The sequence below is a fragment of the Podarcis raffonei genome, chromosome 2, assembly GCF_027172205.1.
Source record: "Podarcis raffonei isolate rPodRaf1 chromosome 2, rPodRaf1.pri, whole genome shotgun sequence".
Taxonomy (NCBI): Eukaryota; Metazoa; Chordata; class Lepidosauria; order Squamata; family Lacertidae; genus Podarcis; species Podarcis raffonei.
Window position 1 is genome coordinate 11808508 of NC_070603.1, and position 14109 is coordinate 11822616.

The following is a 14109-nucleotide window of genomic DNA, read 5'->3' on the forward strand; positions in this document are numbered from 1 at the left end:
TAATAAAGCTTGAATGTGTGCTGGTGTGTGTGTTTGTGAGAGAGAGAGGGGAGAGAGAGAGAGAGAATTCTAATATTCTAGCAATATTAAATCGCTGAGCAACTGAGTTAAATATTAAGTACCATAAACACCAGGCTTGGTTCGAAATCGGTATTCGTAATGTGTGAGTCCATATATATTCAAATGGGTGTCATGTGTGTGTGTGTGTGTGTGTGTGTGTGTGTGTGTATCCCACACCCACAAACCCACACCCACGTATCGCCGCCTGCTGCTGGACTCTTAACTCTGTAGGCGGGAACATTTTAAAAAAACCGAAAAAAGAATCTGAAGGCCTTTCTGATTCCGTTTTATTACAAAAGGGTTAAAGGTGATGGACTTGACTCCATTGAAGTTCAAAGACATCATATATTCACATTTTTTGTTGTTGTTCTTGTGGTCTTCGTCTCTCCCCACCCCCCAAAACACAATGCAACCAACATAACGCTAGCGTATAAAGTACAGTTGGCTATTAGGCTATATTGCCGCTAGATGCCTCGACTTTGGGGAGGGAAGGGAGGCAGAAGGCTAAAAAAAATACACCCCTGCTCCTAAATGGTACCCCCTCACTCCCCTAGCTAAATAGTCCCCTTCCAAAAGAAAAAGGAAAAACCCCGAAGAACATTAACGGGTTATCCCTACCTCGCACTGCTGCTTAATACCCTTGTAAAGTCCCACATGGTCTATAAACTTGGATTTTACAACTGGCATTCCATTTTAGCTCGAGAAAACTTTGAACTAGGCCTCCAGTTTCATTGTGTCGCAGCCCCAGCCAAAGACGTGGAAAAGGAGGTGGGATGGGGGGGCGGAGAGGAGAGGAGAGGGGGAAAGTTAGGAGTCAGAGCGTGTGTGTGTGTGTGTGTGTGTGCAAGGGGGGGGACTGGAAGAAAGCTAAGCAAAGACACCCTTATTTGTTTACTATTTACTGCGGAAGTCTTTTTCTATGGCCAGACGGTGGTAATTAAGGAAAAATTAAGCTGTTTAGTGCTGCAGTCTTTATTACAATGTCTAGACTAGTCGCCCCCTTTGTCCAGACAACGGCCGCTGTCACGGGGTATTGACTGGACTTTCTGACCTGGCGATGTGCACCTTATTGCACCTACGTTTTAAGTTTCCCCCTAACCTTGGAAAAGTTTAGAAGTCTCCCATTAAAGAGAGGCGGGCGCCTTTCTCCCCCATCCGAAAGATGCGCCATTTTGTTTCCTCTGTATCCCCCGCGTGTGAGTGGGGTGGTTTTGGCTCCACTTTTCTCCTAAGGGTTGTTTCGGACCTTCTTTGGTCCGCCTTGGGTTCCAATGCACTTCCCACACCCTTCTGTGCTCTGGGCACCACAAACCAAAGAATCGCCCATGACAAGGACATATTTACAGTAGACCTTGAGTGTCTAATTCAAGGAAGAGGGAGGTTATAGGCCCTACATCCGTATTCACCAGACTCTTCAGGGAACAACCGCACCACCACACACACGCACCAGGAGGAAGAAGGGAGAAAAACAGATAAATGCAAAAATAAAGCAGTTTCCATCCCGTGTATGTATATGTCTGTATGTCTGTTTATATACAAACACGCACATACCCCTATTATTACACATAATCTTTTCCCCTCATCTCTTCTAATGAGAAACATTCCTGTTAACATAACCCTTTCAGATAGCATCATGGCGAACTGGAAGATGGATCTATCAAGGAAGCTAAAGTTTCTTTTCTCTCTGCCTCTTTTCTTGCAAACGAAGCACATTTTTGTGGGTTTCCCCATCGCTGACAAATCAAACCGAAAAGGCAACATCAAAGTATTTGCGTTGCAAATGGTTGCATTTAGAAGCAACCCGTGAGGAACTCACATTGCCTGTGAAGGAGAATATAATTTTGTTACTGCTTGCCCTTTAAGCTAGAGACACCTTCAGACACCAAATTTGAGTAACAGGAGGATTCGTCAAGAATGAATTGGTAGATTTAGAGTAGGAGACAGACTGATCATTCAGAATTGTTATATTCTTCACCACCACACAAAATTTTAAAAATACATTCAACTAGTGAAAGCGTCTTCCTGCGCATTTCCTTATCACTGTGAAGAAAATTGCATTTATTTAACGGAGGGAGGAGTTGTAAACGTAAAATTGCGCTTCTGTCCCTATGTCTGTGAGTTGAACTTGTTTTTGTTTAAGAGAAGGAATTAAGTACTTGACTTTGCATTTGTGCATTGCAAGAGGCAAAGGGGGGGGAGGTACTTTATCCTTGACATTACGAAAATTTCCGCTTCTTTGTGTTTGCAATCAGAGATGCGCTCATTAGCAGACATCACATTAGTTGTGCTTTTTAAAAAGAAAAAGGGGGGAAAGCACGTTGCAATATTGCTCATTAAGCACCAATTTCAGCATATTGCAATATATTTCTCTTCCAGGGTGGGGTGGGGGAAAAGGGAAAAGAAATAAAAAGATTAACTACATTGGGAAAACAGACAAAGACATCTGGAGCCAAGAACAGGGCTGTATTATTGGGCCAAGAAATTCCTATAAATTTGAATGCAATGATGAAAATAATGAACTCCACAACAAATGTCTAGTTAAACGCAGAAGGTTCGTATTAATTTGGCTATATCATATCGCATACGTATGTGTGCGTATATATATATGTAGTATGCATGCGTAGGCACACACACACAATTTAACCATTTGACCATAGGGAAGTCCATGCCACGTTGACCGCAATGAGTCTTTTAAGAGGGAAATACTAATAAAATGGTCAAATAAAATCATAATGTAGAACAGCTTGAAATGTCTTTATTTGCCACAGAATTTCACAGAGTTTCCCGGGATTCACTTCTTTACATACACAAAGATTTATTTATAATTGTGGTTGTTACTGTTGTTCTTGTTCTTGCTGCTGCAGTTTGGTCTCCCACGTCCAGGAAAGAAAGGAAAAAAAGCATTTACATACCATTTAAGAGACAGTTATTGCGAATTTATTGTAGTCCATTCCCCATTCCTCCCCCCCCCGCCCATCCCCCACCCCTACCCTCTCTCCAGATGCAAAGAGGGGAAGAAAGAAAGAAAAATCAAACCTGGGACTGCATAGAATATGAATATATAAAAGATACATGAGGGAATCAATGGAAATCACATCCTTATAGTGATACCAATTCTTGGACAGGTTATTTAAATTAGATTTGAATGAACAACAGTCCTTGGCATGTACAGCAGTGGAACCCTGATGGAGTGGAGTGTGTGTGCACGGATGAACACGTGTGGGTAGATACACACACACACACACACACACACACATCTGCACGCACACTCAGACAAAGCCCTCCTCCCAACCGAAGACAGGGAGTCTTTGGGAGGCGCTTTTGCGTAGATGCATCATCAACTTGCATATCAAAATAAGGAGAAGTAGGTGCATACTGTCGTGAACACAGCACTGTAGTTTCCTCCATCGAACATAGATGATGATGATGATGATGATGAAGATGAACTGAACAAAACAAAACACCGATGATAAAAATAATTCCATTTCTTCAAGACTAAACGTTAAATTAAAAGTTCATACAGTATTCAAGTCCTTTCAACGTTTAGGTAATCGGGAAACGTGTATAAACCCTGAACCAGGTCCCAAACATACAAATATAAGGAAGGACGGAGAAGGTTGAAAACTCTGAGGGTTGCTTGAAGACTCCACAGTCAAACCGTGCTTGCAACTTCCCTTCTTCATACACAGAATACTTCAACGAGCAGAGGATGTATTTTTTATTTTTTTATTTATATATATATATATAGATATGTATATATAATATACAAAAGAGGTTCACAATAAGGGATTTCCAGAGAAATACTGCAGGCGGTCTCTGCTTAGTTTTTTTTCTTTCATCCTTCTGTTCTGAAACCAAATTTTAACTTGTCGATCAGTGAGATTCAACATTCTGGACAGCTGCAGCCTTTTTTCTTTGTTTATGTAGACATTGAAGAAAAATTCTCTCTCTAGCTCTCTGATTTGGAATTTCGAATAAGGACATCGCTTCTTTCTTGTGCGGGGGGCACCTTTAGGGGGGAGGGAGGGAGAAAAATATAACCAGGAGGGAGTGAAAATAACTAAGCAAATGACACAACAGAGCCCCAATAACCCCCCATCACCAAGAGCTCAAATGCATAGCTTCTCTCTCACACGCACACCCATCTGGAAGCACATCCTACGGCCATGTGTAACATCCTAACAGACATGTGTACCACAACACAGCCATGAAAACAGCCTTTCCTGTTTCCAGTCCATGATCATTTCGCCCTGTTTTGGGGGGCTTTTCCAAAGGGATTCCTGAGTGCAATAATCAACAATAACTGCTGGGGGGAAGGAAGCCGGCGAAGCAGCTGGGAAACATACACGTTCAAACTGCAAATCTGCCGCCTTTCTTACAGAGTCAGCAGGAGCAACGTTAGAGGGCTAAGAATTCTGCTCTGCATAAGTTTTTGATTATCGGGAACGCCACCCTCCAAATACATTCAGCACACACATACACAGAGAGAGAGAATCAAAGCAACATATCTGAGCAGTCAAAAAAAAGGGAAGCAATGTGTTTCCCAAGGCAGCAAACAGAATTGCAAATACAACGTGTGCGCACGCCTGGGTGTGGGTGTGTGTCTGTCTGTGTGTAAGTTCATGCAGGACTTAGCGTTCCATTCACCTATGAATGAAAAAATAAACATCCATGATGCATTTGCTTGATCAGTTGCTTCGATTTAGGGTTGTTCTTGCTTTAAAAATGAAAATAAACCCACTTATATATGAATATCTAATGGCATCTATTAAAATATACTTAAAGTGTGTGCGTGTGTGTGTGTGTGTGTGTGTGATAAACACATTTAATAGCAAAATAAGCATTATCTATTTGAAAAGAAATCACCCAAAGAACTACGCCTAAACAATGCAATTTGCAGGAAGAAAAGCAACAACAAGAGCAAGAACAACAACACAGGATGCACTGAGGACGTGAAAACGTTGCATTCCCTTTCCCCGCATTCATAGCAATATAGATATATATTTGAATTTCTGCATGCATTTTCAATAAGGGGAAAAAATAACACCACCCGCCCCCCCCCCCCGCTCGCTCGCGTGCATCTCTCAGTGCCTCCTCGCGAGGACAGGAAGCAAGAGCAGTGTTCTGCCCAATTGCCTTTTACCCTCAGAAGCCCGGGACCAAATCCTTTTAAAATGCTCATGTAAGTTCATGATCAAAGTTAATATTTGTCACCATGGTGTGCTTTTAAAATTTCACAGACTCTGAGATACTGTGTCTGCGCCTAACATCTCCATTTTTCTCAAAGAGCCTTTCCCATCGTAAAAATTCTTCTCGTTGCAAGAAAGAGCTTTGTAGGTTATAATAAAATCCTTTGAATGCTTATAAAACTCCACATAAAATTTGACCGACAAAACAGCGGGCTAGTCCCTTAACCTTTCCATTTACTGCTTTCTCTACCTACTCGAGTTGCTGGTTTTGCTCCCTTCCTTGTTGACAGAGGAGGATGAAGCTGAAGAGCCCGGGTTGGTGTTTTCTTCCTCGTCTTCCGGGTCTACGCCTTGGTCGCCGCGGGATGACAGCGCGGTGGGCTGGGAGTCGGTCTCCAGCTTGCTCTCGGTCTTCTGCAAACAGGTCTCGGGCGGGTTCTCGGTGGAGCAGTAGGCGTTTTCGAAGAACCGGTCGAAGCCTTGCGGGAGGACACTGTTTTTGTTCATGCTGGAGTAGAAGCCCGTGGACGCCGGGTGGTTGGAGCTGGGGTGGTGGTGGTGGCTGTACACGCTTTCGTTTTTCATTAGCATTTCGGTCATGGTGGAAGGCGGGAGGCAATCCCTGTGCATCAGATCTTCCGCGGAATAACACGAGGCGTAATTGCTTCTATGGTGCCATTTATTCGAGGGGTCTAGCCCGTAGGAGACCTCTCGCACTGGCTGCACTTGAGAGAGGTTAGTGGAATAAGGGTAGGAGATTTGGCGAGAGGGGGCCTGTGGCAAGAAAGATGACACAGTTGAAAATTCTGGGACGTAATAGGTGCAGCTGGGGAGGTAGAGATTGGAAGCGCAACCTGCTCGCTCTCCAAAGTCAGCACTCCGCTCTTTGCGCGACTGGGAACAGAAGTTTCCTAGGTTCACTGAGTTAAACATCTTTCTCCTTTTCTTGCTCCTATAGATAGATGTTTTGGATCCGATGTGCAGAGGGGGAAAAATTTGGGAAGGCGAGATGACGCGCTATCCGTCTTAGTCGCTCTCTCCAGGACACGTGATCCAAAGTAGATATTGTCATATATCAGTTTGGAGCACTTAGAAGCGTAGGAGTGGTTCACTTAGGTAAGATCTCAGAGGTTCAAACGATTGGTTTTCAAACACCGCAGAAACATTATGAAAATCAATCGCAGATTTGTATTCATTTTCTTCCAGGCACACCCCTTGTAAGCATTCAAAGCAGATAGCGAGGGGATGGCTGGTGAAGTTCTCTCTCTCTCTCTCTCTCTCTCTCTCTCTCTCTCTCTCTCTCTCTCTCTCTCTCTCCTATTTGGATTTTGCTTTCAGTTGTTCAGGAGGATTCAGATATGGGGTTGGGTGGGGGTAGCTCAGGGGTGGAGGAGGCGAGGGAGGGTCTAAAGGATGTGTTAACTGTAATTTTTCCTCTCTTACTTTTTTTTTAGGGGGTTCTTTCCATGCAAGTCACATTTTAGGCATGATCAGACATATTCTTTTATTTCCCTTTTTCTTCTTCTCTTCTCTGTCTTTTTTACTTTTCTTTTCTTAAAAATGTGGATTCAACTGTTAGAAGCCCAGGGGACTGGATAAAGATTCTTCAGTAAGTTTTCAAACATTTCTCAAGGTCTTGCTCCAGGAGTCCGGAGCACATCTCCATATAGTGGGTGTGGATGGGATTTTTGGAACAGATAGGTATATAGGGGAGCAACTGGCAAGTTTCTCACGTTTATTAATTACTTAGATGCCTATGTATGGATCTCATGTATGCATAAGGACACCTAATCTGCCAAAGAGAATGCACACCTCCTGCAGCATATCCCAAATATGCGAGGAGCCGAATAAACTTTGAAACTTTTCTAGGGATTTAAGCCCGAACCTGAACCCTCTGAGGCATGGGCTTAATGACTTCAGAGTATTGGAATTAGGGAGGATACATCAGGACATAGGACTAATAAATATTCGAAAGCCCCCTTTAACGTTTGGTTAAATATTTATTATGTAAGAGTGGTATATTGAATATTTAATGCAGCTGTTTATTGTCAATCAATGTATGTTCACGGTGCCTTGCGACCTTTATTCTGCCAGTGAAAGAAAAGGCAGGGGGGTGTACTGGAAAATAAATAAATAGGATTCTTATTAAAGTCACTTGTCCTTGTATTTGGTGCTCTTGGACTCTCTCACCGCCCACCCTGTGATTCCCTCAGATTTTTAAAGCTGGAAGAAGGAATATTTGTAAAAGGTGTATCGTAGAACATTCCTCCTGACTTTCAGACAATTGTTAACCTAAAGTGTCTTCTTTCAGTCATGATCCAGAAAGCCATGCTATAAAGGCTTACAGCATTTAGAGAATATTGACAGTTGATAGAGGCTGCTGGTATATCCAGTAAAGTCCCCCTAAACAAAGGATGCGTGCTTAAAACTCTTCAGTCTTTCAGATGATCTGGAGCACACATCACACAGGCTCATCAAACAGATTTTGCGCCTGAATTGACAACTTTTTCATTTGTTTTTATTTTATTTTTTAAAAAAGGTCCTGTAATTGATCTGCAAAGAAATAAATAAAAATGTTTAGTTTCCACCTGATGCAAAATATCTCCAATATTTTGTTGTCTTTTTGCTCTCACCTCTGCCTTTATTTCTGTTTTTAATTCACTTTGCTCTCGTCAAAGAAGTGTGCGTGTGTGTGTGCGCGCGCGTGTGCGTGTGTGTAGGACCCAACAACTTTGCTTTGTTTACATAGAATCCTCCCGCCTTAATCTCCATCGCTGGCTCCAGTTTTGGACAGTTTAAAAGCCTCATAACAAAATTCACACAGCATCAGGAGGGCAAAATGACTTTACTAGTGATATCCTGTCAATTCGTGTTGCAGTAAATTAAACTCTCAGGAACAAATAACAAAGTCCAGGAACATGGCGGGCTGGTATATAAGGATATGTGGGAACTGAGGGGTTGTTGTTTTTTAACGTGATGGTTTTTGTGGTTGTGAAGCTTTTCCTTTGGGTAAGCCTTGAACAAATCCTTAAGAAGAAGAAAAATCTAGCAACTTGTGATACAAAAGGAGACGCTCTGCGATGACCTCATTTGCCCCATAATTCATTTTAATTTGGAAGGCTCTTTTTACTTTTAAAACCACCAGGTAGAGTTTAGTCAGCAGGTAGAACAGATACCTAAGCAGTCTGCAGCGACGAAGACGCCCCAGGAAAGGAAGGGACATCTGCTGAAACCAAAAAGGGAGGATGAGATTAATGAACAGAATGACTGAAACGAAAAATGATTTTTGGTCACGGGGAGGAAACTGACTATATCGGACAGGAGATCAAAATCTTTAAAGGTCGTGTGTGACTCGGGACTTAAGCATAGCCTTAAAAACCACAGTGGGACTTTTATAGGGTGGGTTTCTTTCGAATCCAGAGTCTTTATTAAGTGATCCTACAGACAAAACCTAAAGAAAACATGGCGGCTCTCTCGCTCTCTCTTTCTCGTGAAGCCCTCTGATCAACCTGTCCTTTTAATTTCATAAGCCTACGGGCGACGTTCTTCGCTTTCGACTGTTCTGCGTCTTTGGACCTCGCCCGCAGAGGGTTCAGATAAACGCGCCTCCAGGTTCCAAATCATTCTGAGCCTCCTCACCAAATACACACCTCTGCGCACGGGGAAGAAGAGATGGGTGTGTGTTGTGTGTGGGAGAGGGGGACAGGAGTAGTGCAAGGCTTCTGCAGGGATGGTCTGTTTTGGCTCTCTCCTTCGCTCTGCCGTTTATGAGTTGGATGCTGCTTTAGACACAAACTTTTAATTAAAGTGTCAGGGAGCCTTTAACTACCCCTTTTTACGCAGCAATATTCATGCTAACTACAAACTAATAAAAATATTGTTTACGGGGATCATTATTTTTCTCCACTCCTTCTTACCAAACACTATTTATTGAACCTGCCCGAGGTGGGGTGGGGAAACTGAAGAAATTTGCAGTGCTGGGTGCTGTTTCGGAATGGTTCTGCAACATCTCTTGCAAAGTGAGTTGCCCCCGCCCATTCCCCCCCCACCTCTTCTTCTTTATTCCTTCTTTCCACTTTTCCTGGTGGGGCAGAAATTTCTCCTGTGTCTCATCCGGGTGCATTGGTGGCGAGCAGAAGGGGTCTAAAGTGGGTGGCTGTTGAAAGCATGTGGGGTATAACACACAGGATATCTCCTCTAGGTGTGCGAATAATTTATTGCTCTTAATAGGTAGATATAAGCTCAAGCGAGCCCCAGTGCCGTTGTGTTTTTTAAAGCCCGGTTTAAAGTATAGGATTTGTCGGCTTCCTGCGAAGAAGCACAGAAAAGACAGCTGTGGAGCCACAGCACTTGAATTTGAACCACCAAAGTCAATTCCCTGACTACCATAAAACAGAAGAATGAAGGCTGGAAGTCTCACATTCCTTTTGGTCTCCACTTAGAAAAAAATATATAAAACAACACAAAAAACCCAACAGCCCATTGAGCATAAACCGTAGAGTTCTTTGAGTGCTTTACTCGTTGATAGATTTCATATTCACAGCCAAGAAATACTTTTTTAAAACTTTTTTTTTTAAATTAGTTGTCTAAAAACCCTCTTTAATATATAAGGGAGAGAGAGAAGAAGTAAGAAAAGGAAAAACCTTTCGAAGTAGGTGCGTTATGACAGTGTCTCCCCAAGTTGTGTGATGGTGTGACTCACTATGAAGATGCATAAGAAAGAGCAGAGCAGGCAGAGAGAAGAGGATTGTGTCAATTGCCAGCCAGAGCTTCCTAGGTGTAATTAGACATATGTATATGTTCACCCGGCTGGTTGTTTCTGGCTCGCCAAGTGTACTTCAACGTGGCATTGCTGTGTTAATCAGGCAATACATTCCCTTCTTCTGTTGCCGGGTCATTTGCCCGACAGAACCAAGATCACACTATAAACACATCCCAGTATTTTGTTATTGTTATTATTATTTAGGCAGAAAATTGTATCCACGTGGACAAGACTTTCTAGGAAACGTACTTTTCTGTGGGTAAAATGAACTTTGAAAGAACCCAGCTCCGATTATAGTTGTGGCGGGTTTGGCCAAAGAAATGTTCCCATCGTGGTCAGGACTCCGGTCTCTGGGTTTGTTTGTGTACATTAAGCGAATCAAGACTGAACGGTACATGATGGCCAAGGCGGATTTGGGCATAACTAACAAACATTTGCCAACTAGTCTATGGACGGCAAAGATTTGTAGGTGTGGTTGAAACCCGCCTTGGATCTCATATGAACTAGTTTCATCGTCCTCTTATCAGTTTGGGAGATAAATTAACATATGTAAATCAGTGCAAATTTCGATTAACTTCATGGTCCACACCGATTAATGCTTTCATTCAGAGATCGCCATACTGGTCTCTCTTTTAGAAATGTGCAGACTATGACACAAAGACTACCTTCTAGAATATGCATAAATGTAGATATTCTAATCTAAATCTCTCTTTTCCCATCTCCCAGAATCCCAATCATAGGCACATGTACTACCCAACCCTAAAGCTTTTCCTAGGGAGAAATGGGGTCACGAAAATGTCGTTTACCTCTTGCCTTTTGGCCTTTTCTTGCCGGATTTCCCCCGAATTTCAGAATGAAGCGGACGCCCCTTTGATATTTCTACGGCCTACAGTAAGATAGGTTCTCTATACAGGGGATGAAGGATTACTTTTGTGAGATTTGGGGTTGGGAAGACACCCAAACCTTTCAAGCAGCCGTTTTCGCATGCCTTCTTTGGGCCAAAGAATCCCAAACTTTTGACGCTTGAGGATTGTGACCTGTGAGTCTTCAGCGATGCAGCTCACTGGAAGCAATTGAGTCCCACTGAATCCTATGCAAGTGACTTACAAGTCAATGTGTTTGGGATCACAGCCTAGGAATGATTTTTTTCCCCGTGCAACAGCAATGCAATTACTTCCCAAGGAAAAATAAAATACCCCGATGTATTTAAATCAAGCCAAAGGGTACTACAAACCTTCGCCAGCAAGCAGATTATCCTCGACTGCTTGTGTGTTCAGGAAATCCGGGGCCAGAGACAATAGCTACAAGTAGGAAGCTCTGGGAAAATATTATTGTCCCCCAATGGCAAAGATAAATTTAATTGGATATAAGCCAGCCTACTAAAGACGACTTCATAAGCTGCTAACGATTCAAAGCGGGGAAGCGGGGAGGGGGAGAATGTTTCAGATCTTCCACAGGCCACGGTTGCAAGTTCAAAATCATGTGGACCCAATAAAGATAAAAGCTGATAAGCGGTATGCTTCCCAGCCACACGCAAAGTCAACAGTGAGCAGTATAGCTGCGCTGAGGGATGGCCGGACTAGATGCCCCACGCAGAATTCTCCTCTGCGCATTATTGGGGTAATATAAACCATCATAATTGGGAGGATTGCAAATGATACTTGGCATATTGCAATGAATAATAAAGTGCAGTGATTGCTCAGTAGGGTCTGATCCTGTGCACACAAGCAAGTTCGATTGAAGCCCATTGTCTACAGAGGGTTGCTTGGCTTTACTCCCAAGAAAAACGTGCATTGGGTTGCAGCCATATCAATATACATGTAAGGATCGTTAGGTCAGTTCCACTAGTTAGGAAGCTAGAAGCGAATAAAAGGAACTCTTGCGCCAACATATTTGGCCGACCCTTCCAGTCCAGACACACTTGAATATATATGCTACAAAGCCAAGTTCATTGGAGTTTGCCAATGGCTTATTCCGCTTTCCAAATGAAAGGAGACCTAGTAATTCAACCAAGAAGCCAATTTTCGGTGTGTTTCAGGTTCCTTTCAAAAAGAATAGCTGCACTGGATTGTGTTCAAAAGAAAGTGGGCCATTGACCAACATAATACACAAACGTTTTAAAAGCACCCAACGTTTTAAATAATAAAATTCTACAACACGCAGAGAGTGAATAGACTTGCATAGATTTTTAAAAAATGCTTTATTGTCTGGATGAGGTTCTCGGGATGAGGATCATCAAGTCCCATCTAAGGAATTTTTGTTTCACGTGAGAGTTCAGTTTCATTAGCAAATATCTCCGTATGCACGATATAAACTTTATTGTAACGGGATAGCTTCTTATTAGATTGTGTGAAGGAAAACATAGCAGCCACTGTGAGTGAGATTTTGCCAAAAGGGGTTTAACTTATATGAAACGTTCTGCTTTTGGTTGTGTGTATGAGCTGGATGTTTTTCAGCTTTTTAGTCTACCTTGATACCTACGTTTCTTTCATTTCAGCCAGCAGGCTGCCTTGTTCCCATCAGACACACCGTGATCAAAGTGAAATCTCAACGTTTTTACAGGGGGGAAAGAAACTTCAATAGCTTACCCTCCCGCTCCCCGATGTAAGTCAGTAGTGCTGGAATCAACCCCAGTATCCACATTTATCAGAATAAAATGAAACAGAATGCCTGGGATAGTTGTGTGGTGACATTCTGCAAACATAGAAACCAGCAATAAGGAATGCTCATTACTTCAGAGCGCCTTTTGGCAATGCTATGAAATATCAGCCTCTTTGTTTGCATGGGGACGTGTGCGCGTGCGCAAGGCACTCTCTCTCTCTCTCTCTCTCTCTCTCTCTCTCTCTCTCTCTCTCTCGTGAAATCTATGTGTCCCTCAATATATGCATATGAGAACAGTTGAAAGTAACTTGATAGCCCACAAGCGCATCTACAGACATCAATTGTTGGAAATTCGCATGAAATGCAACTACAAACGCATGACTCTATATGTGCTTTTTGTTTTGTTTTGTTTTGAAATCTCGTGAATTATTATGTCTCATGGTTTCTAGAAATTAGCGGTAGATGAGTTATTTTCAGTGGAGTACAAGATCTAAATGATCCAGTCAAGATCCAGATCCTGTCCTTTAACAATAAAGTTGCGGGGGGGAGGGTGCAAAAATGCATTTAACTTTCAGTCTTGTGCATTCCCTTGGAAACCCTTCTTGAAATCTCAAATTATATTTCTAAAATGAGGTACTTAGTTTAAAAAAATTACTCGGAACAAAACCCAAATGCTGTATTTCTCTGTATGCCATTCCACTTATGAAGTCGGATAGTTATTGTGGTCACGATCCGGCCACAGTTAAATCCCACCAATGTCACTGAGGAACATACTTTATTCACACACACACCCTGAAATTAATTTAAAAGTGACCGTCTTTGGCTGGATCGTGCCTTTGACCATTTACTTGTATTACGGCTGTCCCCCTCCCCATTTATAAACCCTCTTTTTATTAAATATCAGACGCTTTCTTTCTTTCTTTCTTTCTTTCTTTCTTTCTTTCTTTCTTCCTTCCTTCCTTCCTTCCTTCCTTCCTTCCTTCCTTCCTTCCTTCCTCTCTCTCTCTCTTGTCTCTCCCCCTCCCTCTCTCTTTATACATATATACATACAGAGTGACTTACGAAACAGAAATTTAAAATATCTGTTTTCTTAGTAACTTTATATCGCTTTAGTTATTGCCTTCATCCTACTAGGATTCAGAACCAGCTTGTCTGAAGTGCTGTTTGATGCTTCTATTCTCTCCCTCACGCGCACATTCCATCATTCTGCTTTCTTTATCAGACATACTCCCTTTGGGACTTCTTCAAATCTGCTATTCTGTGCCTGCATATAAAAGGATATTTTTTTACAGTAAGGAGTTTAGGAACTCACATGGTCGCATTGTCCATTTCAGTAAGCGAGAGGGGTGGCTGTAGGGAGACCAAATCCGAAATTGTGCGTCCACTGCACGTTGGAAAAGAATGCAGATTTGTTTGGCTTTGTTCTTAAAATACCTTTAAATGCTAGCAGCGCGATACTAAATATTTTAAACTCGGAGTTCCCGTTGACTTCAAGGA

The 14109-nt window shown here is 42.4% G+C and overlaps 1 protein-coding gene and 1 long non-coding RNA gene across 5 annotated transcripts; one reads left to right on the forward strand and one right to left on the reverse strand.

The window, feature by feature from the left end:
* Positions 1-3772: 3772 nt before the first annotated feature.
* HOXC11 (homeobox C11) lies at positions 3773-6769 on the reverse strand. The gene is made up of 2 exons (XM_053373869.1): positions 5504-6769; positions 3773-4069 (listed from the first exon to the last, which is right to left on the reverse strand). The coding sequence occupies exons 1-2, from the start codon at positions 6180-6182 to the stop codon at positions 3837-3839; spliced, it is 912 nt and encodes a 303-aa protein (XP_053229844.1). The 5' UTR covers positions 6183-6769; the 3' UTR covers positions 3773-3836.
* LOC128406465 (uncharacterized) lies at positions 5315-7841 on the forward strand. Of its 4 annotated transcripts, XR_008328504.1 has the most exons (4): positions 5315-5673; positions 6208-6365; positions 6829-6858; positions 7561-7841. It is a non-coding gene; the product is annotated as an uncharacterized LOC128406465 (long non-coding RNA). The 4 variants fall into 4 exon arrangements; XR_008328508.1 differs by lacking the exon at positions 6829-6858 and having other exon boundaries at positions 5323-5673; XR_008328506.1 differs by lacking the exons at positions 6829-6858; positions 7561-7841 and adding an exon at positions 6704-6778 and having other exon boundaries at positions 5324-5564.
* Positions 7842-14109: the final 6268 nt, after the last annotated feature.

Excerpts from the sequence above, each read along its gene's own strand:
- HOXC11 (XM_053373869.1), bottom strand. The coding sequence starts at position 6,182 with ATGTTTAACTCAGTGAACCTAGGAAACTTCTGTTCCCAGTCGCGCAAA. Across the intron at positions 4,070-5,503 it reads GAGCAAAACCAGCAACTCGA|GTGCCCCCCGCACAAGAAAG; the intron begins GTAGGTAGAGAA and ends TCCCCCCTAAAG.